Source organism: Elaeis guineensis, chromosome 13, assembly GCF_000442705.2.
Source record: "Elaeis guineensis isolate ETL-2024a chromosome 13, EG11, whole genome shotgun sequence".
Classification (NCBI taxonomy): Eukaryota; Viridiplantae; Streptophyta; class Magnoliopsida; order Arecales; family Arecaceae; genus Elaeis; species Elaeis guineensis.
Genome location: NC_026005.2, coordinates 74,534,596 through 74,559,003, shown reverse-complemented (window position 1 = coordinate 74,559,003; position 24,408 = coordinate 74,534,596). Strand labels below are relative to the sequence as shown.

General features: G+C 37.3%; 4 protein-coding genes across 6 annotated transcripts; all 4 read left to right on the top strand.

Moving 5' to 3' along the window:
- The first annotated feature begins 35 nt into the window (after positions 1-35).
- LOC140853274 (mediator of RNA polymerase II transcription subunit 32-like) lies at positions 36-11,660 on the top strand. Of its 3 annotated transcripts, none has more exons than XM_073247701.1 (2): positions 36-2,165; positions 5,938-5,952. In XM_073247701.1, exon 1 carries the CDS (start codon positions 1,731-1,733, stop codon positions 2,163-2,165), a length of 435 nt encoding a protein of 144 aa, XP_073103802.1. In that variant the 5' UTR covers positions 36-1,730; the 3' UTR covers positions 5,938-5,952. The 3 variants fall into 3 exon arrangements, with proteins under 3 accessions (XP_073103802.1, XP_073103801.1, XP_073103800.1); XM_073247700.1 differs by lacking the exon at positions 5,938-5,952 and adding an exon at positions 2,337-2,593; XM_073247699.1 differs by lacking the exon at positions 5,938-5,952 and adding an exon at positions 11,304-11,660 and having other exon boundaries at positions 37-2,165.
- On the top strand, positions 9,119-11,660 carry LOC140850969 (uncharacterized). Its single transcript, XM_073247698.1, has 3 exons — positions 9,119-9,533; positions 9,647-9,862; positions 11,304-11,660. Exons 1-3 carry the CDS (start codon positions 9,294-9,296, stop codon positions 11,388-11,390), a joined length of 543 nt encoding a protein of 180 aa, XP_073103799.1. The 5' UTR covers positions 9,119-9,293; the 3' UTR covers positions 11,391-11,660.
- Positions 11,661-14,602: 2,942 nt separating this feature from the next.
- LOC105055968 (F-box protein At5g49610-like) lies at positions 14,603-15,897 on the top strand. The gene has a single exon (XM_010938008.3). It carries the CDS (start codon positions 14,603-14,605, stop codon positions 15,848-15,850), a length of 1,248 nt encoding a protein of 415 aa, XP_010936310.2. The 3' UTR covers positions 15,851-15,897.
- Positions 15,898-21,885: 5,988 nt separating this feature from the next.
- On the top strand, positions 21,886-24,001 carry LOC140850972 (CST complex subunit STN1-like). Its single transcript, XM_073248189.1, has 3 exons — positions 21,886-22,060; positions 23,126-23,665; positions 23,749-24,001. The coding sequence occupies exons 2-3, from the start codon at positions 23,152-23,154 to the stop codon at positions 23,751-23,753; spliced, it is 519 nt and encodes a 172-aa protein (XP_073104290.1). The 5' UTR covers positions 21,886-22,060; positions 23,126-23,151; the 3' UTR covers positions 23,754-24,001.
- Positions 24,002-24,408: the final 407 nt, after the last annotated feature.

Sequence of the window (24,408 nt, the reverse complement as noted above, 5' to 3'; positions counted from 1 at the left end):
CTCTATAGCGAAGTTTCCCAAATTTGATTCCCGTAGTTTTGGCAGTTCATCTTTGCCTATTATGATGCAAAATTTTTAGGTTCTGATCCATATTGTTCTTGCCTTCAATATTTTTATAAAATATTTTTTTTTCCGGCCATGAAGGCCCATGTTCCCATATGGTTTTTAGCCAGGTTTTTCATTTATATGCCTCTTTTTTTTTGGGATACAATAAGGGTTCGTTTGAACCCATAGAAAAAGGAACAGAACAAAAGAAACAAAAAAACAGGAAGATGAACTAAAAACTAGGCAAACCAATACCCCAAGCATCCGTCAAAACCAAGTCTCTAGTTTATTGTGGCAGAGCTACTATAGAGTCAAAATCAATAATCTCATCCAATTTGGAACCTGCAAGAGAATCAACTAGTTGGTTTGCTTGTCTATAGACATGAGAGACAGAAAAAAATGCAGATAAGCTGAACATTGGACGACATCTAATATCAAGGGATGAAGGTGAGTACTTGAGGTAGGATGGAAATTGCTATTCTTGATGATCAATGAAATAATCTCCTTCCAATTCTCTCTCTCATGTATAAATTTTTTAACAATAAATCTCTCTCTCTTTCTGTTGAGATGTTAATGATTACCTAGCTTTAGGATGCATACAACCATCAAAGCTTGCTACCAAAATTTCATGTAACCCAAAGGAAATGTTGGAAGATGATTCCACTAGCCGGTATTTGAATGGTTGGTAACATGTATGGTATTAGTCTCTCCATGGATATGCTTTGCTTCAAAAGCGGTTAAGGATGAGGTAAGTCTCCAAAAGTCTCTAATAAATGACGACAATTGTCTTTCTTTATCCAATCCATAATACATGAGATCTTAATTTTGAAGTCCCTTGCTATTATTATATTTGATACTCCCAAATAGCTTGTAACTATGCTAGAAATATACTGGTGTCAAAAAGCTGACGTCCATCTGAACCCACAAAGGTCGAACCATAATTCCTAATCACAAAATCAATATTATTTACAGATTCATTTTTTTTCACACTATCATCAAAATTAATTTTGAGAAAGCTAGAGAATTGAGACTAAAAATCATATGAGAACGTACATAAGTCGTTAAATAAGAGTGCTGGATTTTTATAACCATCAAAGATCCTTCCTTCAGGTAAATTAGTGAGAATAAATTCAAAAGCCTAAGTAAATGAACATCTCAGTCACACATATAAAATAAAAAACTATTGTACACATACATTTTTATGTTGATTAAGTAGAGTTGATCATGAGCTATACCTCAGGGCTAAGCTCTATTCATTTTTGGTCTACTTTTGGGTCTGGCCTACTCAGAACTTCTTATTTTCTCTGCCAAAGTCTAGTCCATGACCGGGTCTAATTACAAGAAATGATTATAGATGGGATGAAAAGAATGCATAGACGTTAAACCATTAATATGAGTGGGATCATGCCCTACGATCAAAATTTTAATCTTTTTGCCTAAGTAAATCATCAAACATTTGCATACTACATTCAATGGGTGCAATTCAAGTCTCCAAATATTTCTAAATCCTAAGTGCCGATCTACGCATAGCGTTCGTCTTTATCACATTTTACTTCCGTTGCCCCTAATCAACGGCGCAGCAAAATAATCGTAGGAAAAAAAAAAAAAAACCGTCTTTCGGCTGGTAATACTCTGCCAGCTCCGTTGACTACCCTCCGCTCCGATCCCTGGTTCCAGCTACCACCATGGAGAGCACCGTGGAGGCGCTCAGCGCCGCCTACGAGGAATTCGTCGCCGCGGCGGCCGGCGTCCTGGAGGCCAAGGAGCAGTCCGGCGGCCAGAAGACCGCCGCCACCGAGGCCGCCCTCGAGGTCTTCAAGCAGCGCTGGGAGCTCTTCCGCGTCTCCTGCGATCAGGCCGAGGAGTTCGTCGAGTCCATGAAGCAGCGGATCGGGTCGGAATGCCTCGTCGACGAGGCCACCGGCGCTGCCCCCACCCGACCCCCGGCCGCGCCAGGGATCCCGCCCATCAGCGCCGTCCGCCTGGAGCAGATGAGCAAAGCCGTCCGGTGGCTCGTCATCGAGCTCCAGCACGGCGCCGGGGCCGCCGCCGGCGCCGCTCCCCATCCCCACACCTCCACGCACTTCGATGCCCGCTTTTCAGAAGATGGAGCTCAATAGGTGTGTGTTCCTCTTTGGGACTGTTGTGTATGACTTCAAGATTGTTCCTTTATGCGTGAAGACTTGAGAATGTTAAATTAATTAGCTTCGAAGAGATTATTTTGTTGATAATCATAGCATTTAAGGATCGTTAAATGACGTTTATCTCTTCGATGCTTTTGAATTATCCAGATATATAAAGGAGTGTGTTTTCCTGAAGAATTGTGTGAAACAAGGATCCTATTTAGGTAAAGTTGTAAATCCCTGGAGGACTGATAGCATGTGTTGGAGCTATGCTTTAGTGGGTCATAGAAAGTTCTCTTGTGAGTTTATATGAGCTATTGGAATTAAAATACTTAATCACAATCTTGCTAGCTTAACAAAAATATCATGGAACATTGTAAATATTTTCTTGATATATGTGAAACCGTTTATTGTTTTTTACTGAATCTTTTGGAGTACTTCTTTTTTTCTCTTTTTTTTTTTTTTCTTTTTAACGTAGGTATAATTGGTTTTCTGATTTTGTCTCAGGCCTGATTCTCTAAGAAATTATATTCCCAATAATTTCTTTTGCTTAACGTCGTTTAAAAACTTCATTTGCCAAACTAATCACAAACTTGCCTTAATTAACTATTGTTACATTGGCTCATCATGAATAACTAACTACATCCAGAACTCCTAGTCAGCGGTCAGTTTGGCCAGCTTTAGCATCTAAACAACTGATGAAGTAGCAATACGCAATCAAAAAAACCTATATAGAGCAAAAAATAAACTAGATGAGCATTCTTTTGGTTCTCTGTTCTCTCTGAACATTAATGTTGGGGCCTCTAACTATAGAATTTGATAATCTGGCCTTCAACAACCAATCCCTTTCAAGGTTTTCATCTTGGCCCATATCTTGGCTGAGATATTGGTTTTTGTTGGTATAATGCTTTCACCTATATGATATACCTATATCTTGGCCCTTACTATGAAGGATGATTTAATATCAAAATATTGTCTAAGACTTCCTAATCTGCACTTGGAATCTTAAATTGATGTTTTAATTATTTAATATTCAAATCACTGTCTTAACATGGAAGTTAAACCTGGTTTACTATATTAACTGAGATCTCAGGGGTCTCAGTTCCCATACTATCAGCTGAGTTTTTGGAAAAGTTACTTCATTTCTATATTTCCAAATTTCTGTCTCGGCTGAGATAAACCAAGATATAGGTCCATCCTAGAAAGGGGCTCCTGTGATGGCCAAGATCTCTGTAACTAAAAACACCATTCCCTTTTGTTTGAAAGAACTCTTGCTTTGGTTGTCTTCTTTTGTACTGTACTCTGAATAATCTTTTGCTCAATCTACTTAATCTCTCACACAACTGAAGTAACATTGATAAATAGTTCGTTAGCCTATTCAACAGAACTGAATGCTAAAACAGACCACTCTTTTGCGAACAAAAGTCTCCTGTTGTACTTATATACATTTAAAACATAAAGACTTTTAAGAGAATTTAGCTTGGCAAAATCTTGAGCCCATAATTATAGGTCCTAATTCTGTTAAACACTAAACACAGTCCAACGTTTCTTGAAGCATCCTAATAACTCGATCCCTTGTTTTCTTTAGGGGCACCAACAATAGCTTTAATGTCAGAGTCTACAATAGTTCTCCTGGGCTCAAGGGATCTGTGATTAAGTTTGTTTTTTTTTTATAACATTAATGGCTTCTGTATTGCTGGAGATTTCAGATTTCCTCTAGTTAAATGGAGAGGCCATTAGTGGCACCAGCCTTCCGCGGGAGTTACCCAACTTTCTTCACCATCCTGTTTTGGTATGTCTAACCAATAGGAGTGATATGAACCTTGACTCCAATGAAAAAGGTATATTGGCATATGATATCTGCCATCATAAGGCCTTTAGTCTTTTCTTTTCTCTTAGTAATTTTTTGACCTTACCTCATTATTTGAATTATGCTCATTCCCGTCACTTTAGGTAGTTCAGTGTAGTATTCAACTAAGAACTTGGGATATGTATGTTCCAGTTGATTCCAATTTATCAAAAATTGTCGTACATTGGGAAGAAAACAAAAATTCTTGCAAGTCACTACCTCTGTGATCTATCTGGCAGTTAAAGCTCAGATTGAATCTAAAAGTTAAAGCCTGTTATACACAAATTCAACCTCTTGATGAATCATTTTCACTTAAAATAATATGCTGAACTATAGGATTGCCTGATGTCTATATATCTGCATAACCAATTTGAAATTGGAATGGCTCTAAGTTTTACATTTTTTTGGTTTACTTTAATATCACTGTTTGACAGCTTGTTCAATTGTTTTAAGCTTTAAATTTGACATTTCCTTCCATATCTATTTCTAGATTTCCCTCCTCCTCCTATTCATCATAATGTTAAATCTAAATATGAAAGGCTAAAAAATCCAGTGTTGTTATGTTTCTCTTCCTATATCAAGGTTGTGATGAAGTAAATACTTATCATAGGATTTTGAAATTTCTGTTATCATTCTCCAAGCAAAATCACTAATTTCCTACTGCATTTGCTTGTAGAATCACTTTTATATTTCTCTTTGCTAAGCTTTCGGTTAGGTACATACAGCTGGAAGTTTTAGCAAATAGATGAATCGTGTTCCTGCATTTGTGTGTCTTTATCTAGTTACAATGTCAACAAACTATAAAAAGCTTCTGACTGTTATTTAGGATTTTCTGTATAGCCTATGAATCACAGTACTTTCTTTGCAGATGTATAGTTGTAGACTCTTCTCATCCATCAGATGGATTCAACTTTCTTGTAAGAAAATATTCTGGAAAAAAAATTCTTGCATAGTAGTCAGTGGCTTTAGAAGTTTCTGTTATTGCCGTTCCTAACTCATTTGTCATAATCATGTTGATATCCCCTTGTCACTGCTTAGAAGGGTTTCGCTTAAGCTATCTTAAAGACCTGAGTCATATTAGAAGCATTGTGTTTCATCCAGTTCCTTGATATCCATTAATTTGATTGCGATGTCTCAAATACATTATCAGCTTCTGTGGGATATGCAGACACACTGAATTAGGCTTACTGAGAGATTACAATTAGAGTCAACTCTAGCGTAGGCATTTTTCATTTGCTTTTGTGGAAAAATGCTTACTGGTTAGGCCTGAGGAAACTAGTTCTAAGAAATTCTATTGGCATGTTGTTTGAAAAAACTAGTTCTTGAACATCCTTATCTAGCTCATCTGAAGTCCTCTTTTTAGTAACTCATGTAACAAGCCCTTCTGGAAAAGGTTTCTCAGGTTGCCTTCTTAATTTTCTGCCATTCCTTTTGGTTTAGTGCCATCACTGATTTGTGATCCAATCTTTGTCAAATTGCTTTTTACTTTCTTTCTCCTAACCTTTCAATTATGCTAGATATTGCACGTGTTCTTCACTTATTTCATATACTTTTGTTTGACAACTACTTTTAGCTTTTCGATTGGCCTCCCTTCATTTAACATAAATTACATAATATACATGTCCTCTATTAAACAATATGGTGGTCTCTCTGCTGCTATTCTTCCCCTCCGCTAATGTAATGTAGTTGGATCTTGCTTAAGCGCTGTTAGGATTATATATGTGCTTTCTGCCCTGTTTCACTCTTTTTTAGACCCTCTATGGTTATACCTTTGATATCATAATTTACTTACAAAACAAGCATGTTACTATTTTTTTTTTCCTAAATAGGTTAGAGGTTAAGCTGTATAAGTTAAACACTCCTAGTCTCCCTTCATAGTGTTTCCATGTCAGTATGTCAACGAGATCTACTGTTGGACAGGTCTATCTTCTTCCTGGAAAAGACTGGAATAAAGGGATATAGGATTGCATCATAAGACACAAGTCATCCAGTAAAAGGCTATTCTGCCAATCCAGCATCCTGCAATGAAAAGATCCTCTTGTTGGTCTTGGACCAGCTTTCATGTGAGCAAGACTATATTCCACCTCCCTTTACCATAGATGTGCATATCCCTTTTTCTTTTTGGCCTCGGAAGTTGCTGTTGTCATCATGGTCCAATCATTTTCCCATTAGATATGGGTTGGATATAAAGCATGGACAGGATTGAAAAAATAATAGCTACTATAACTTATATTATCTCTGATAATAAATTAATAATGGGAATTTAAATCATAGCCTTAATTTGGCTGTTATTTCTTCACAACAACAATTATACATTGGGGATAATGGCTGCATGTTAACAATCTCAGTGATCATTTAACAAATTTTGTCCCATACTAGTTGGTCCAAGTATTTATTTATTTGGTAATATATGTGATGGAAAACCTCAACAATGTTTAAAAATACAACCAATAAAATCTGCATTTACAAGTAATGAAAATTGAGGAGGAATCTCAGCGTGGGAGTGAAAATCTTCATGAAGCCCCGTGCCAGCAAGCCATGAGTCCCTTAGAAGGGCATGGAAGTAAGTCTTCTATTTCTCTATTGCACTATCAGTGTCCATTATTTCCTGTAACAATGATAGCTGCCACCATAAAAGCTTTTCAGATTTGTTAGTCCAGGAAGGAATAGTGACAGTTATTCCATTATAACAATAATATTCGGGTCCATCATTGGGGTTATTGGCATTACCAAAACCTTGATTGAAATGTATTGAGCAGATTTTGGCATCTGAAAGTAATTTTCTTATTAGACCTGAACTGTTCACTCTTGAGTTTTTTGGGTTCTGCAATATTTCTCGATGTCATGAGAGTGAAATTTCTGTTAGTGGTGATTCAAACGAATACTTTCACCTCCTGGTGCTGAGAGACAGCACCAGCAACCCATGTAGATATGACACCATGCCACTGCAAATGGATTATTTGTTCACAAAGCATTTAAGCATGGATTAGGTGTGATGGTTACATCTTGCTTGCAGGTAGAATCGTTATAGATTATTTATGCATTGCATTTGCTTTTAAATTCGATCTAATCTGCTTCGTGATTGCAATGCAGTCCATGTGCTAATAATTCCAAGCCATACCTGACAATATGCTCCCATGCTTGCCTTCTTCTTTTCTTTTCTTTTTTCTTTTTTTTTTTTTTTTTTTTTTTGAATTCTATTATTTGTTTTCTTTGGAGAATAGTAGTTGGAAGATTCTTTCCAATTTCATGCGGCTGTGACTGCAAGATTTTGTGTAGCAATTCAAAGTGCCAAAATTAGTGAAGTCATCTGTAGGATTTGCCAAGAAAAGCGACTTCTCTGCAGAAATCCATCCAACAGATGGCCTCACCAGCTAAGAATGGAATGGGGAAATTCATCTGTGGGCCTGCTGTGTTGGCCTATTCCCTTCCTCAGAAAATGGTGGGTTTGGTATGTGCCATGTCTGAAGCTTTAAAAAGTTTCCTTGTGATGTGGTGGTTGGTCCTCAAAGACATCATGGTTGAACTCCTGCGGGATAAGGATATTGGCTTTCGGAGTAGCAGTGTAGCATTTTAGTATTGGGTACCGCCTATAAGTCTTTCTACTATACTATTCTAGTTCAGTCTGACTCTGGTGCCAATTGCCATCATCTTGAATGCGGATCTTCTTCTTTTCACATGAAGTAGTTATCTTAGTGTATACAATATAACATAGACATGGCCCATTGTTGGGATAAATCACACCCTGTGCCAGGGGCACCATATCAGTGATGCACCATACGAGCAATCAGAGATAAAGGATGGGGAGGATAACTGTAATAATCCAGAATTTCAGTTAAAAAGTCTAATCAGAAGATATTATTTAAATTTTTTGATTTTATATAATTATTCTATAATTTCGTTCAAAAAGATTAATTGAAAAATATTATTTGGATTCATTAATTCTGTATAAATAATCAATATCTTTTCAATGAATAACTGATGTAGGATTAAATACATATCCGCTTTGATGCTTACATACTCCTCTTGTTTTAAGCTTTGGTGTCTGTATCAGGTTGAGGATTGAATTTCATGCAAATTCGTTCATAAATACCACAATCAACTTGCAGTCAGCTTCAATGAATCCTTATTGTGGTATAATTTAATCCATATATATTATGAATTGGATTAGCTATAATACCATATGTAGTGATTCATGATCTCATCTAAAAAGATTAGTTAGAAGATATTATTTAGATTTTTAGTATATGACAATTTGAACATGTCGAAAGCTTACTCTTTGTAGTAGTATATGGCAATCTATATAGGACTCAATCCCTACTTTTCTCTATGGATTCAAATTTTCATTCCAATTCAATTGAATTGGAATGAAAATTTGAATCCATAAAGAAGAATGGAGATTGAGTTCTATGTAAATTGGGCCATTCCTATTTCATCTCGAAATCAGAATCAAAATCGAAATGAAATTTTTCTCAATCAAATAGTTGGAATAGGGATTATTCATTTCTATTTCGATTTCAGAATCCAACTCTTTCCAACCAAGCACCTTCTAAATGCATGATAAAAATTAAATAATGGATCAGATCTGGCCGATAATTGATTGTGCTCCTTTCTAATCCGAGACAAGCTATATGATAAATGAGGTCAACCGTTAAGGTGGTGCACCACCGTGCACCAGGAGTAGGGTATACTTTCTCTATTGGGGTCGTATCCATTTCCGCTGAGGCGGTGCACCACGGTCCATCAGAAGTAAGGTATGGTGTCTCTATTGGTGCTTGTATCCATTCACGCCAGCTATTGACTTCAACAGGATTGGCTGACGCGGTTTCAAATTGGTTCCTGTCCATCCAACTGATGTCTCTCTCGCATGAAAATGATATCTGCCCTATACCCAACAATCTTGAATACATCACCTAAAATATAGTTTCTCCAAGCGTATGATATCCGGCTCCAGAGCTTGACTTGGACCACGTAAATTGACCTGTACCAGAAAAAAAAAAAAAAAAAAGCCCACAAATTTATATAATTTATAATAACCAAATTAAAAAGTATCCCTTCTTCTATTTTACTCTCTCCGTAAGCCGAAAAGGATTCATCTCTCTATACCACTAAGGCTCACAAACGAATCTCAGAAGCTTCCATATATCTCAACCTCCGCTCTCCTACTCATCGATAGCGCCAGCTCCCGTTCCGTTTTTATTGTTCCCGCGGAAATAGAAAGCGAAAGAGTAAAAGCAAACAAGCAGCCAGGTTGTTTTACTCCGATCTCTGATGAGATGAAGGAGGGCGATCAGCTACCCACGTCGGCGAAGCCCTCCTCCGCCGCTGGCGCCGCCGAGACCGCCCTCTTCGGCAAGGGTCGATACAAGTTCTGGGCCCTCGCTGCCATCATCCTCCTCGCCTTCTGGTCCATGCTCACCGGCACCGTCACCCTTAAAGGGTCCGCCGGCAACCTCAACCGCATCTCCGACGACCTCCTCGATGCCCCCCTCCGCGATGCTGATCTCGACGTCCTGGTCCGGTTGCAAATCCCCAATCTTCACCTCGCCCTTGATCTCGATCTCGACTTCTCTATATCTTCTCTTCTCTGATCGCTCAAGCATTCTCTTGTTTGTAAACGTTGTCACAGGAGATGGAGGAGAGGGAGAAGGTTGTGAGGCACATGTGGGACATCTACGCGCACAGCCTTCGGATCCGGCTGCCGCGGTTCTGGCAGGAGGCGTTCGAGGCGGCCTACGAGGAGCTCGCCAGCGACGATCTGGCCGTCCGGGACGCCGCTGTCTCCGAGATCGCTCGGATGTCCATGCGGATGGTCGATCTCGAGCCCCCGCCTCGCCATCCCAAGGTTTAGATCCAGCCCAGCTCCCTAGGTTTCTTTTTTAGTTTCGTGAATTTTTTCGTTGGTGGCATTCGTGATTCTTGAAAATCTTCAAGTTCTCGTTCGAATATATTCTGTTTAAGGTCCTCTGCAGCAATCAAGGAATTTGCCTCAGTGTTTTCGTCTGATCTTTTACTGATTCGGTTCGAAGATTCGGGGAAATTTTGTAGTGGGAGTGAATGATGAATGAAGAATACTTTGAAGTTTAATGCATGAACTTGACACCAGAGAGATGAGACTAGAGCTGAAAGTTCGAGCCTATACTACCACTAATTTGTTCTATGTATTATTATCGCTTGTTTGATTATGTGAGTTAGGAGTTCGCTCAATTCTTAAGTTTTCAATTTCTTGTTAAAATTCGGGCATCTTAGGTCCTCTGAAGTATTTAGAAATTCACCTCAGCGTTTTCATCCGATCTTTTGTTAATTAACTTATTTCCAGGGATGTTGAATTGGCTGAATTTTGTGGAAAATTTTATATTGAAATTGGCAAAGAACTGAGATTGTTATACATGAAATCGGCACAAGAATGATGAGATTGGACCTGAGATATCTAGTCTATAGTTCTTTTAATTTGTCATATATGCACAAATTACTCATTGGATTGTGCAAATTTGGAATGAGCTTTATCATAGACAAACTTTCGGATCACTTATAGATGATACTGCTTTATTCAGAGGTTTGGAAGACATGCATTTATCTAGCTTTAGATCTGATTTTTCTGTATAGTTCAGTTAGTTTGATGGTCTTTGAATTGGTCAAACCGTCAAAGGTTCAGGAATGTCCTGCAATGGTTTCAGTGATGAAAAGGGGACAATATTGCAACAATTTAAATGAAGCCGACAGCAGACAGATGACATCAAAGCTTGTTTGCGTTTGTGGTTATAACAGTCAGAATGTAATGTTTCGTTTTTACCATGCTTGGTTTGTTATTGATGTCTACTTTCTGCTTGTTGGGTTGTTTTAGCTTCTAGCTCACTCATTTGTATGCTTTAGATTCAATTTTTGAATGACCTTTGTAGTTGCTTTCAGGGACCTTAAAGCTTAATGTGATTGTATTCCTCAGTATCCAAAAGTAAGATGCCATTTAATTCTTTTTTACTTTTGTCAGGAAATTGGACTCTGTGTTCATTAATTTTTTGAAATAAAACCTCAAAAAAACCCCAAAAAACAAAAGATTGTAACTTTGATGGTTCTTATGCTTCATCCATTTAGTTAAAGTTGGCCTCCACTTGACTTGCCGTAATTGACCTTCTTTGTTTAAAATATATATACATCAAATCCAATTGTTGCCATTTGGAACAATTCCGGTTGTCTTTGTTGCTGTGCTAGTTTCTCAAATTCTTCCTGCATGATCATCTGCATTAATTAAAAGAAATATAATGGGTATGTTGACTATTTTTCTGCAGAATGCAGAACCGCATGATTTTCAAAGGGATGGCAGTAGCAGGCCTAAAGCGAAGCCATCAGCCTTCTCATCAATGGGAGCCCAATAAGTTGCAGCAAATATTCCTCGGCCCCAACATTTCTGTTGCTGAACAATGCTCTATCAATAGCCGATTTACTGAAGTTTGCCAAGGTTGTTTCCTTATTAAGCAGTAGCATGCAGAAAAATTGTTTTCCTGCTTTCTAAATTCTAGCTCTGGTGCATGCTCAAGGCAAGCTTTTGCAAGATGCCACGTGGTTATAAATTACACTGATGAATCATTATTTTGTAACTTTTAACTCTTTTTAACGAATATTGGAATCTAGGAAGAGTTTGCCAAGTGAGTGCTCTTTAAGACTACTTTGTATGCTCTGTTTGGTTGCATGGAAAAGATGAGTTTCAACAAAATGAGGCGGCTGTGAATTTATATGGGCATTACTGTAGTTGTAACTGTCAAGCCTTCACCTGGCTTTGTGAATTTATATCCTTTATTAATGGAACTACGGGGTGAACATATCTCTAAACTTGCTTGCGGTTGTTGCATAGATATTGGTTTCAGTATTTTGATGGGCACATATAAAAGTATATAGGTAGGTTTGATTTGAAAAAAGATAAATATAAATGGATTGAATAAGAAGTACTTATCATTCAAGATCTTGAATATACTATATTCCAGTAAATGTTGCAGGGAATCAAAAGAAAGTCCAAACAATATGCAATTTAATCAACACATTCCTTAATCAAAGTGGCATGTGGATGCTTTTGAGATTTATTGTTATGCTGTCTTAGAACAGAGGGGTTAAGTATGTCTTAAGGTTCAGTTTGTTAGCTAGCAATGTTGAGATGTACGTGTAATCAAAACCTATTCGGAATATCTGGGTTCGATGAAAAATTTCTAGGGTGTTCTCTAGCCTGATAGACATGCATAACATACCGTATGTGTCATGGCTTTGTAGGCATGGATACATGGTGTTGCTGTGTCATTGGGAATGACTAATGCACTCTGCTTTTTGTCTCATGCAATTAAATATAAATTGGCACACGACTTCATGCATTAATCAAAGTAAATTGCACCATGGATGATGGGCGAGTTAAATTATTTTATATTTTGCACGAGCTTTAAATTGTGCTCTGCAAGTTTCTTTCAGTGTCTGATTTCTCCTCAATATCACTTCCCCAAACTCCAGATTATGGGCTAACTTTGAGTTTTTTTTTTTGTACCTCTTTTTTATGAGCAAGTCACATTCCCTGCCAAATCCCTTGTTATCCCTCCACATGCACCTTTATGCTCGGTACCTCCATTCTCTTAATTTTACAACTTAATTTTACAACTAGTGCATTAGCAAATAGCAAGCTTGTTTTCTCTACAAAATACTTTGGTCATTTTTCGTTTTAAACCTTTGACTTCTCTGATGTCATTAGATTCTCCAGTTTGCTTTACTGGTAAAACAAGTGAGAGCATCAGTATATCCCCTATAGATCAGCTTCTGCATTTCAACTCAATTACGGCTATATGAAGGGGTTGTATTGATCTTGTGGAGTACGCTAGATGGGAATTTGTGATTAGTACACAGGATCTGGAAGTCTGCATGGCAACGGTTTTAAGGATGTGGGCAAAGAAAGACACAGCAAAGTGAATGATTTTTTTATTCCTAGAGTTGGGTATCATTTTAATTTTTCTTTTTTTTTTTTTTGTTTTTTTACATGATTTAGGCATTATTGTTAGTTGATGACTGGTTGCTCTATATCAGATCCTTTTATAACAGATTATCAGATTATGAGAATAGGATTATCGTATTATCTTCACATATTTTCTTTGGCTCATCTTGGTCTATGAATCTCATATGCCACTTTTGCTTCTTTTCGCTTGATGTTTTGGAGAAGATAGTCATGTTGAATTCTAACATTTTGGTCCATGATTATGCTCCCAACTTGTACAGATTATGTAAAATAGGACTTTTAAGTATACTTTCAAAGGATCGGACTTTCATCCTTGGAAGTCTATATAATATAAACATATATCAAGCCTTTCTGCAATATGCTATTAATATTGCTTGAAGGTATTATTGTTATAGAAATAATGAGTTATTTCAGTAAGGACCAAAGTCTAATTTTGTGAAATGATGTTTAAAGTCCTAATTTGCAAAGCGAAATTTTAGGTGTACCTCGCCAGACCTTTAGTGTTTTTTCAATTAAATTATATATATATATAGGCTATGGAACAAAAAAAAATATCTATTTTGGTTCCAGTTGCAAATATCTAAAACTCAAATTTACAAATTGGATTTTAAAGTCCTAGTTCAATGTGTTATTTACTAATTGGATTATATGGGCTAGGACAACATACTGCATTCTTTTTACATCAAACACCTTTTTTTTTGGTAGAAGATCAAATACTTTTGAAAATATAATTTTCTTACATTAATGGTGCCATTGTTGTGTTACAGTCGTTATTGGGATAATCATTATAGGAAGAAATAGAGAAAAGGAAATGATTTAGATCATCATGTACTACAATCACATCATGTACTACAATCACAATATATGTTTTAGGATTCTCTCTCAATCACAACTAACTTCTATTTGGTACCGATCCTTCTATAGATTTAGGTCCTAGTAGATATTTTTTCCCGGGCATGCTACGTTTTCTTCTCATCTTTCCATAAAAAAACCCCTCAAAACAATTGCACTTTGGTTCAAATAACCTTTTTCCTAATGTGGAGTCCGAGAATTTTAGGATCCTCATTCATGTTTTTGATTGAAAGGGAGGTAATTTTCGGATTATGTTTCAATCAAAAGTAACTTCTACATGGTACTAGTCCTTCTATAAGTTTAGGTCCTACTAGGGTTTTATTAGGATGTTACGTTATCTTCTCATCTTTCCATAAAAAAAAACCCCAAAAACAATATCACTCCGGTTCGAATAATCTTTTCCCCAATATGGTTCAAAGAAGTGGTACTGGGCCACAGCGCGTCACAGAATCAGGAGTAAAAGGAGTCCGTCTGTCGCTGGCTTTCAATAGTCTGAGCGTAGCTTGTCTAACGGGCCCCATTGGAACCACGTTCCTCCGTCAATCTTTGATAGCGCGAACCCTAAAGGCGTTGGGAAGCATCTAAAATCCTATGCTGCGTCGACTTCGGATGGTAGTCGGAATTCTTATTGGTCAAGGTATGGGTTTCTGTGGCCCTTCCCAGTGGAATTGTAACTCCTATTACAAGGAAAGCGAAACTATAAACCCCCCCCCCCCCCCCCCCCCCCCCCCCACTACTTGCTCCTTAGCCATGGAATCCAGGAGCAACAAGCTCCGTGGTCACGGAGCAGCACCAAGCTCTTCCGTTCCATATGACGTTCTTCGCTTCAACATCCTCCCACGTCTCTCCTTCAAGTCTCTCACCAGGTTCAAGTCTGTGTCCAAGAGCTGGCATGCCCTCATCTCCGGCGATCCCCTCTTCGCCGCCGATCAGTCCCTGCACCCTTCCCCCGCCTCCTCCGGCTTCGTCTACATCGCCTCCTCCGGCGTCGAGTTCCTTTCACCCCCGGACACCCCAATTGGCGTTTCCCATCCCTCCTATCCCCTCCTTTCCACCTGTTTTCCCTCCCATCATCTCAAGCTTCTGGCCTCTACCAACGGTCTCTTGTGCTGCGGCGTCGGCGTTCCTGACTTCAGCCATGATGGGGCTTTTCCCAACTTCAACTTGCTCTACGTCTTCAGTCCCGTAACGAAGGAGGCCCATTTCATTCCTGCGACCAAATATCGCCGCCTCTTCGTCGGGCTAGCCTTCGACCCGTCCAACTCCCCGAGGCGTTACACTCTGGTCTGCCTCCGTCGTCGCCATGTTGTTATCGAGGGATATCCGAAGACCTGGTTTCAGTTTCATGTCTTCTCCTCTGATACCCGACGGTGGATGATCTCGAACCAGAGGGTCCTCGTCGATGATCTCATGTCGTGCGAACCTCCAGCGGTGTTTGCTGGAGGGGTCTTGTACTGGGATTGCCTTCACTATCTGATATGGTTCGATCCCTCCAAGAATCTCGCAGGATGGATGCCATTGCCGGAGAAACCATCGAGTGCGAGCCAGCATCAGATCGGGGTGTGGGAGGGTCGAGTACTGACGTGCACTCAAACATGGAAGGACGAGGTGGAGGTGTTCGTGATGGCGAATGGCAGCAGTAGTGGGAATTGGGTGAGGAGGCACCGGGCACGCTTCGAAACAATGGTCACAAGGAATCCGGAAGTGTTCGCCAGATTCTGCCACCCCATGAGGCTGAGGAGCAAGAGCTTTTGTAAACGGCTGCTTTCGCGGTGGTTTCTGCGGCCGCTGGCGCTAGACGGAGGAGACAAACTCTATCTCGGGGTGAGGCCCAAGGTGTTGAAGTCGAAAGCAAAGGAGAGAGTGCTGTGTTATGAGCTGAGAACGGGGGAGATGACGTGGATCAGCGACGGCGTGAGGTTTATGCCATCTGAAGAACGAGTATTCTGCTACCACAACAGCATGGTTGGACTGCCCAGACGTACTGGGCAGCGGTAAATACAACTCTCAGGGGCTCACAAGTTACTTTAGTTGTAGTTAGTGAACGTTTTACGGTGAGCATTTAGCTTGCTGGAGACTTGCCGCTTCATATATATTGGTCTCTTGGGTATCAACTGTGTGAACTTTACATATAATCTCCTAGTAATTTGTTTCTCACATATCATTCTCTATGAATCTCACGCACCATTCTTCACGTCTTTTCACCTGATGTTTTGTATTGAATCTTATTTTTTTATTCTTACAATAACATAACGCTATCTGTCATGTCTAAGAACTGTTAAAATGGGCCGTGCCATCTCGACCCATCCTGACCCATCTCTAAATAGATTGGAGCGGGCTGGCCTACTTAACTGATGGGTTGGAAAAATCCCAATCCGACCAAACCCACCGTGGACTGCAGATTAAACGTGCCAATCCGTCAAAATTAAAAAAAAAATATAAACAGTAATATAAACTGAATTTCATATTTAATTTGAGCTCAAATCAATCTATCAAAGTCTTACATCTCAATTTTTATAGTCATAAAATAAAATTATCAAACTTAAACTAAATACTTAATACAACCTAAACTTAAAAGACTTTAAGTTTCAATTTTTAAATTAATTTAGAGGTAAATCAAAGTCTCAAAAAATTATCCTCCATATCATTATTGTGGTCCTCATCATTTAATTCTTCGTCTTCTTCCTCTTTTCATCAATTATCTCTTCAATAACATTAAAATCCTCTTTTGATATATATATATATATATATATATATATATATATATATATATATAAAGAAATGGATTAGTCCGTCCCGACTCACTGACCCAAACGATGTGGGTCATTTGATCTGCTTTTATATGGATTGCTAAAATATAAACTTAATCCATCCTATTTATATGACGCAGTGGGTCAATTCGATGGGTTCAATCTAAATTGACAGCCCTACTATGTCTCAAGAAAGATATTTATTCTTTATTTCAGAGAAAAATGGTTTCTTAAATTCTCGGAAGGGAATCTTGTTGAAAGCTGAAGGCAAACACTGTATTCATTTGTTATGAACTTAAGTAAATAGGAAGTCTTTTTGTATTGAGTTTTGAACATGTAGACATATAAAAGCAATTAGAATAAAGTCTCATATTTGTTCAATTGACAGTACAACTATTTTGGGGGGAAAAAAAATGTAGATTTCTAGAGAAGCTTGATGAAAATCTCGTTTGTGCTTTTTCATTCTATATCATCAGCAAGACCTGGGGCGAAGTCTTCTCGTAAACATATATATCTTTTGACTTTTGAGAATGTTGAAGAAACTCGAGAGGTGCTTCCAATTTGGGCTTAGCTCAAGCTGTTGAAATGTTTCCTCTGTTTTGTTGACGTGGTGGCAATGTGCCACTAACAATATTTAATTCATAAATCTTTCTCAAAAGCAACCTTTTCCAACTGCCAACATTGGACTTAAATCTTGTTGGCCAAGCTTGTTATTTATGGAATTGGAATTCAGGGCTTCTAATTGGACTCAAATCTTGTTGGCCAACCTTTTAACTCTTGCCTTGCCATAAGGTGCGTAAAGAGGTAATATGATAACTTTACCAAAAAGGGAAAAAAAAAAGAGGTATATGATGAAAAGAAGGGATACTAGAGTCTCTCTCTCTCTCTCTCTCTCTCTCTATGTGTGTGTCTTTTTTATCTCAAATTTTTTTATTTTATTTATATATAATTATGCAGTGGCTTGCTCTTTTAATTAATTCATCATGTAATTTAGTAACAGTAGATCAGCAATACTAATGATGTATTTCATTGTTTGAGTAGGTTAGCAATTTTCTTTCTTTCTTTTTTTTTTTTTTTTGGTACCATCTTTCTTTTCCTCGGATCCATCATATGCTTTGCATTTGTCAGAAGTATGAGATTTGGACAGAGATACCATTGTTGAAAGTACCATGAACTTACATCACCCATATCAATCAAGTTATTTAATTTAAAAAATAAAATCCAAATAAAAGGTATGTTTTAATAGTAAGCATTTCATTATTTTTTCTGAATTACAACTATTTAGCAACTTCTTCATTCATTTAAATCAGTCTCATATGCCAGCGGTACTTTTCATACTAATATCATCTTATATAGTTAGAATTTTGATTGATCCTTAATAGACTGGGGGAATAAAACCAGCCTTCTCCTAGAAAGGTTTATTTTATGTTGTTTTCATTGCTTAGTCATAATAAGAAATGGTTGCTAAGTGGTGTCAACATAGAGCAACAATGCTTATATGCATATGATACTGCATGAAATATGTGATGCGTCATTTTGCAACACCACAAACTCATGGCGGCAATCGGTATATGGAGAGCCATGATAAGTCTGGAGGGTTATGGATGGTGCACCACGTACATATTGATGTAGTACCTTCTACAAAATAAAATTTTGCCAACAAATCCTCTCTAAGACCAATATATTTATCTGGCTAAATTATATTCATGAAATGTTATAATGACAGAAGCAAAATATAATTATCTTATATTAATGGTGCCATTGTCCTGTTACAGTGGTTATTGAGAAGACCATTATACAAAAAAAAATAGAAAAATTTGTAGAAGGCGACATAATTTTATTGAGAACAATACATGGGGAATGAGAACTTTGTAAAGTTCAATTTGCATGTTTTGATGGCCGGTAATTTTTTTCTAAATCTAATTCTTCCTATGAGTTTGGAATATATATTTCTATTTGATATTTTTTTTTTCAAAAAAAATTTCTTCTTACTAAGCTTTGCGACAGCTATTATTTTGCCTCCAATTGATATTAAAAAAAAAAATGATTTAGATCATTATATATTGCAATCACAAAACATGGTGGATGGCGGACGAAGATATTGATAAAAATTTAAGGATTCTCTCTCAATTGCAACTAATTTTTATTGTACAATATATTTTTTTTTTCCGCCGGATGTCAATGTCAGGATTTCTTCTCATCTTAGTTCACTCATTGAATTTCCCTCTCTGAAATAGACCATGGTCCTTCATCAATTTTTGATGGTGCGAATCTTAAAGGTGTGGAGAAGCATCCAAAGTTTTACTCTATATCAGCTTTGGAGTGGTAGTCGGAATCCTCATTTATCAAGCTATTTGAGTTGGGGGTCCTTTTTAGGAGACTTCGAGCAATCCGTCGGCTCTAACCAAATGAAAGTGTTGCTCCTTAGATTGATTTTGATGATTACAAAGTAGTTGAAGGGGTACTAATGATTTTCATTTGAAAAAGACTTATTGCTCTTCAGGGGTAAAACTGTAATTTTATCAAAATCCTGATTTGATAGTATCAAATGATAGAACAAAAGATTTGTGATCCAATGGTGAAAATTTTATTGATTTTGGACTTATATTTTGAAAGATATGCATGATTGAAAATCATGAGTCGACCTATGAGTCGACTCATGGCACATGAGATGACTGGCACGCTGAAATTCCTGGCCGGCACAGACTTGGCACAACCTGTGAGTCGACCCATGAGTCGACCCCCAAGGCATGAGTCGACTTATGAGTCGACCTCTGCGGGTTTTAAGCCAGTTTTACAGAACCTTGCATCCCGTTCGATTCTGTGATGATTTTCCACAGAGGTCGACCCATGAGTCGACCTCCAGACATGAGTCGACTCATGAGTCGACCCCTGTGACGGAATTTTTTCGCAACGGCTAGTTTTTAACCCGTTTTAAATACTTTTAATGCTCATTTATTGTGGTCTAACGGCTCTATTTCAGCCTAGAATATTTTTCACTATTTTCTGAAGCTATAAAAGGGACAAAAAGGTGGAAATCAATAAGAAGAAAAGAAGAAGAATCAAGAAGAGAGATTTTGAAAAAGGAATTTCAAGCAAACTTTTCAGTCCTAAGCAGAAGTTCACTCAAAGCATTCAAGAAGCCTTTGATCCAAGCTCACCAACTCCTCAAGTGCACATTCTAGTCTCCAACCATCTTGAGAAAATCAAAAAGGTTCTTCTTCTTCTTGAGTAAAGAGTATTTAAAGTCTCATACGCTCATTAAAGGAGCTTTCTTGTGCTCTTCATTGTTATACTTTGTTTATGTTATTGTTTTTGTTTTGGACGGGTTCCAAAATAAGGAAAGATTGATCCGAACCTTGAATTGGAGTGTATAGGATTGGCTTGTACCCGGGAAACAAGTGGACTAGCTTGGGATAGCTAGAGTCGGAGTTTCCGACGTTTGTATTCGGGTTGAATACAAGATTAGTAGATTGGAATTCTCAAGTAGGAGCTTGGGGAGTGGATGTAAGTGCAAGGTTGGCACCGAACCACTATAAATCCTTTTATTTGTGGGTGCCTAATTGCTCTTCTTTAACCTTTCATTATTCTCTAGCATTCTAGCTTTTAGCCATTAGCCTTGAATTAATTTTACTCTTCCTATTTATTTAGCTTTTGTCAAACATTTTTCATAAGTCATAACTTAAGCTTAAAATTTTTAGAAACCCAATTCATCTCCCTCTTGGGTTGCATAGCTGGGCAACAGAAAGAAATAAGAGTCACTCGTTTCTATTCTTATTCTAGAGCCTAACTCCCATCAACTAAACATACTTTTAATTTTTTTTGAGGTCAATTACTGTGGTTGGCTCCTATTTAGAATATGATCGTTGTTGTAAATAACTTGATGTATTCATGTTCTATATCTAATGCAAGAAAAAGAAAAGAGAGTGCATAAAAGACATATCTTTATAAAAACTATGTGTTCAACGTTTCAAACATACAAAACCAAGCATTCATGATTTATCTTGGATCACTTTTTTAATATGTAGACAGATTATTATGAGTCAATATACCTAGCCCCTCCAAAAAGTTTCTGTTGTTTGAGATATGAAGATTGAAAAACTGCGTAGTTCTCTTTTTTTAGGCTAACATATTAGCCAATTCATATTGATAGAAAATGGGGGGTGGCAAGATGCTCCCCCCCCCCCCCCCCTGCTTAATTTTCAGATCAGAAGCACAGTCTAGGTTATCAATTCCTCATAAAAGAAACCAGGGGGAGAACAGGTTAAAAACTAGGGGACATGAGAAACACATGGAGATCCTCTGCAAAAGCATCTATCACATCACTATTTTTCCTAAATTTGAAGGATTTAAAATTCAATGTGTGGTGGCAGAGGACTGGGTTCAAAATGAGGCTTAATTTTGTCCCAGGCTAAATCTCAATCTGATTTATGACACTACTTCTATACCTGAGTAAAACTTTTATGTGTACCATGCGTGTGGCTTAATTCGCAAATAAGTATAAGATGGATTTTAATAAAATTTGATTTAAGTGAGAAAATCATAAATTATAAGATAGATATAAATAATTTAATATTTTTTTTTAAAAATAAAGATGTCAAGTTTATTTCTAACTTCCGAGTAGCTTGGTCATTTGACAGTTTTTATTTTTATTTTTATTTTTTTTTTTGAGGTATATCCAGAGATGTGAAATTTATTTATGCAAGCTTGATCATAGAGTCAAAATTTTCTATATATTTTTTTAAATAATAAATTAAAATTTTTTTCAAAAAATAATAAATATATCGAAAGACAAATGAGTTACACGGCCAGACAAGTGGATCTTTGGCCCCACTGTCAGGTCAAATTATCAGATATTGATCCAAAAAAATTTAAATAATTTAAATAACAAAAAAAATATTTATATATTAAAAAATAATATAATATTTAGAAAATATTAAAAAGATGATCAAAATATGCTTATAAGTACATGGAGGCTACCCATATCTCAACTCCTAAATGAATTAATTTAGGGGTTGTTTATTTGAGAAAGGTTGCAATTCTAAAAATATGGAGTTCTTTAAATTTTTTTGAGTTTCTAAGATATATTCAACCTCAATGATTGATCAAAAGAGAGTTAACCTTTAGATGATTGGATAAAATAAAATCATTCTTTCTATTTGTTTAAAATTTTTATAAGACCCTGAATTAGATGTTGGTTTGCTTGACCATCAAAGCAAGAGCGAGGGAATCGGACCGGGGTCCGGTTTACAGGGTTACCGGTCCAACAGGTCGCGGTCGGGCTGGAAGGCAGGGTGAAGGGTTCCCGCTGCCAACGCAAGCCCTAGGGTTTTTAAAAGAACATCAAAATCGCTCTTCCTCTTCCCCAACTTTCGCAAAGTTTAGCCTTGGATTTTGACTGCGAGAATCTAATTTTAGCTTGGGTTTCACAGATCTTCCGCCGAGAACATCGGATAAGGTATTATCTCCTCCATTGCCCTATCTAATTCACCATTTTGGAAGCAGTTGTGTTCTGGTTATATAGATTAATATATGCTTGTAGTTCATGAGATTTAGATGGTTGATACATTTTTTTATGTACTTGGAGATGTTTCTGTAGAGCTTTTCATGTGATTTAACTTCTCTTTTTTTCGTTTGAGTTTGGGAAATGGGGGAATAGCTTTGGGGTTTCAGAGTTCATCTTTTTTTTCTTTTTTTCTTTTGCTGAAACAGGAGTTTGGCACACAAAACCCAGTTTAATTGAAAAAATGAAAAGGTCAAAGTTCAGCATCTTAGTTATAAATTGATCTTTGGAAAAGAGTGGCCAATAGATTATGTAAAATGTAAGTTATAATTTATACATTGTTTTTTGTTCTCTTCACTTTAATCTAAGTAATGGTTATAACAGTCAGCACTAACCACTCGGGCTGTCCACTGGATTGTTCTACTTGCCGGGTTGGAGTTGTAAGTGGTTACACTGAAGACCGCACTCTGATGACATTTCCTAATATCTATTTATTCAGTCTTTTCTTTTAAACTTTGACTTCAAGATCATGAATCAAATTGTATCAACTACTTTTTTGTTTAGTTGGTGGTCAACTGTCATGTGTTGCATTAGCTTTTAGCATATATAAATGTATGGATAATTCTAATTAGTAAATTTTACACCAGGTCTATGTTGCATTGACTCGTCAAGTTCTATCATCCCTTGCATCACTCTGTGTTTTGTGGAATAAAACATTTAATTCTACTTTGGTTATAAATAAATGTTTTTCTTCTGGATAATTTGATATTTGATTTCTGGCTCTAAATTCAGAGTCCCTCTTTTTTTTTTTTTTGCATTTAATTGCTTCTTCATGCTTTACACAAAAGAAAAAAGAAGTCCTCTTAGTTCCAACAGTAAGCAGTCCAAACATCTCTCTGTCATTCTCTGTTTTCTTCTTTATTGTTTTGAATTCTTCTTTCTTAGCATCTTTACATGTATGTGTGTATATGATTTAGAATACTTCTTATTATCATTATAAGAACTTGATTTTTGTCTCAGATCCTGAACAAATCAAGTCTACTACTATGGATCCAATCCAAACTGTTCACGTGAAGCTTATGGCCTCTGATCTCCTCTCCTCAACTGTCTGGCCTTCAAAACCTCCCTGCTTCACCCGGAAGGGCAGGCCTATATCTCGTGCTGAGACTGTAGGTGTGGTTGTGAGCCATGAGCGCAAGGACAAATTTCTGAGGTTCTTGGTGGATGATGGGAGCGGGTGCATTCCCTGCATCCTCTGGCTCAACCACTATTGCCTCACTTCCCATGGTGGTTCATCTGATCTCGATCTTATGGCTGAGATGACACTCAAGCAGTCTGAGATAGTTCAGCTGGGGGAGCTAGTTAGAGTTAGGGGGAGGATCACCATCTATAGGGGGATGCTACAGATTACAGTGAGGGATGTGGTAGTGGAGAGGGATCCAAATGCAGAGGTGTTACACTGGTTGGATTGCATCAGGTTAGCCAAACAGTGCTATGACTTGCTGCCTGCTGTTACTCTTCCTAGATCTGTTCTGAACCCACCTCAAGATGGCTCTGACCGTAAGATTCAAAAATTTTTTCGACTTTGATCTTCTTCCATCAATTCCTACAAAGTCATTGATTATTTTTTTCCAAATTTGTAGGTTAGTTGGATGGTGCTCTTCAAAGCATGCCAGCCTGGATAGTTTGTTACCTTTTTCAATCTTATGTGTATATCCTCATAATCTGTTCTTGTGTGGATTATTTTCATTCAAACTTACAAGTGTTTCTTGTATTCTTGCATCTCCTAGTTTTATGACAAATCTACTGAGCTACCAGGTCCTTAGGGCAAATGTCCATTCTTTTCAGTCACTCAATGGAAGCAACTCATATAACAAGGAGATATATGTTTTGCAAGTTCATTGCTTTCTTTTGTACTTATATCATGGTTATGCTACAATATATGCAAAATCTTAATGCTGATTACAGCTGATAGCTGATTTCTGCTATTATGCATCAGCAAGATATTGATATAACATCTAACAGTTTTTTCTTCTTTTTTCCCTTCTTTTTTTTTTTTTGTGTTTGGGGGGCGGGGGTTAGAATTACTTGTGTTCTCCCTTATGCAAATATATGGCTGTTGTTTTGAATGAGGAATATCCCTGCATCTTTTTTCTCTTTTTACTGATTTTCAACTGATAATATTTGTAAAAAAAAAAACATTGATAATAATTTACACATTGTAAATTGTGAAGCTTATGAAGTCATGTATCACGATGAATAGGCAATATCTCTTACTAATGCTTGCACTCTATACTTATGGT

What these genes read in the sequence shown, in the direction of transcription:
- LOC140853274 (XM_073247699.1), top strand. Translation starts at nt 1,731, where the DNA reads ATGGAGAGCACCGTGGAGGCGCTCAGCGCCGCCTACGAGGAATTCGTC.
- LOC140850972 (XM_073248189.1), top strand. Translation starts at nt 23,152, where the DNA reads ATGGATCCAATCCAAACTGTTCACGTGAAGCTTATGGCCTCTGATCTC.
- LOC105055968 (XM_010938008.3), top strand. Translation starts at nt 14,603, where the DNA reads ATGGAATCCAGGAGCAACAAGCTCCGTGGTCACGGAGCAGCACCAAGC.
- LOC140850969 (XM_073247698.1), top strand. Translation starts at nt 9,294, where the DNA reads ATGAAGGAGGGCGATCAGCTACCCACGTCGGCGAAGCCCTCCTCCGCC. An exon ending in ATGCTGATCTCGACGTCCTG is followed by an intron (nt 9,534 to 9,646) that starts GTCCGGTTGCAA and finishes ACGTTGTCACAG; the next exon opens with GAGATGGAGGAGAGGGAGAA. An exon ending in CCCCGCCTCGCCATCCCAAG is followed by an intron (nt 9,863 to 11,303) that starts GTTTAGATCCAG and finishes ATTTTTCTGCAG; the next exon opens with AATGCAGAACCGCATGATTT.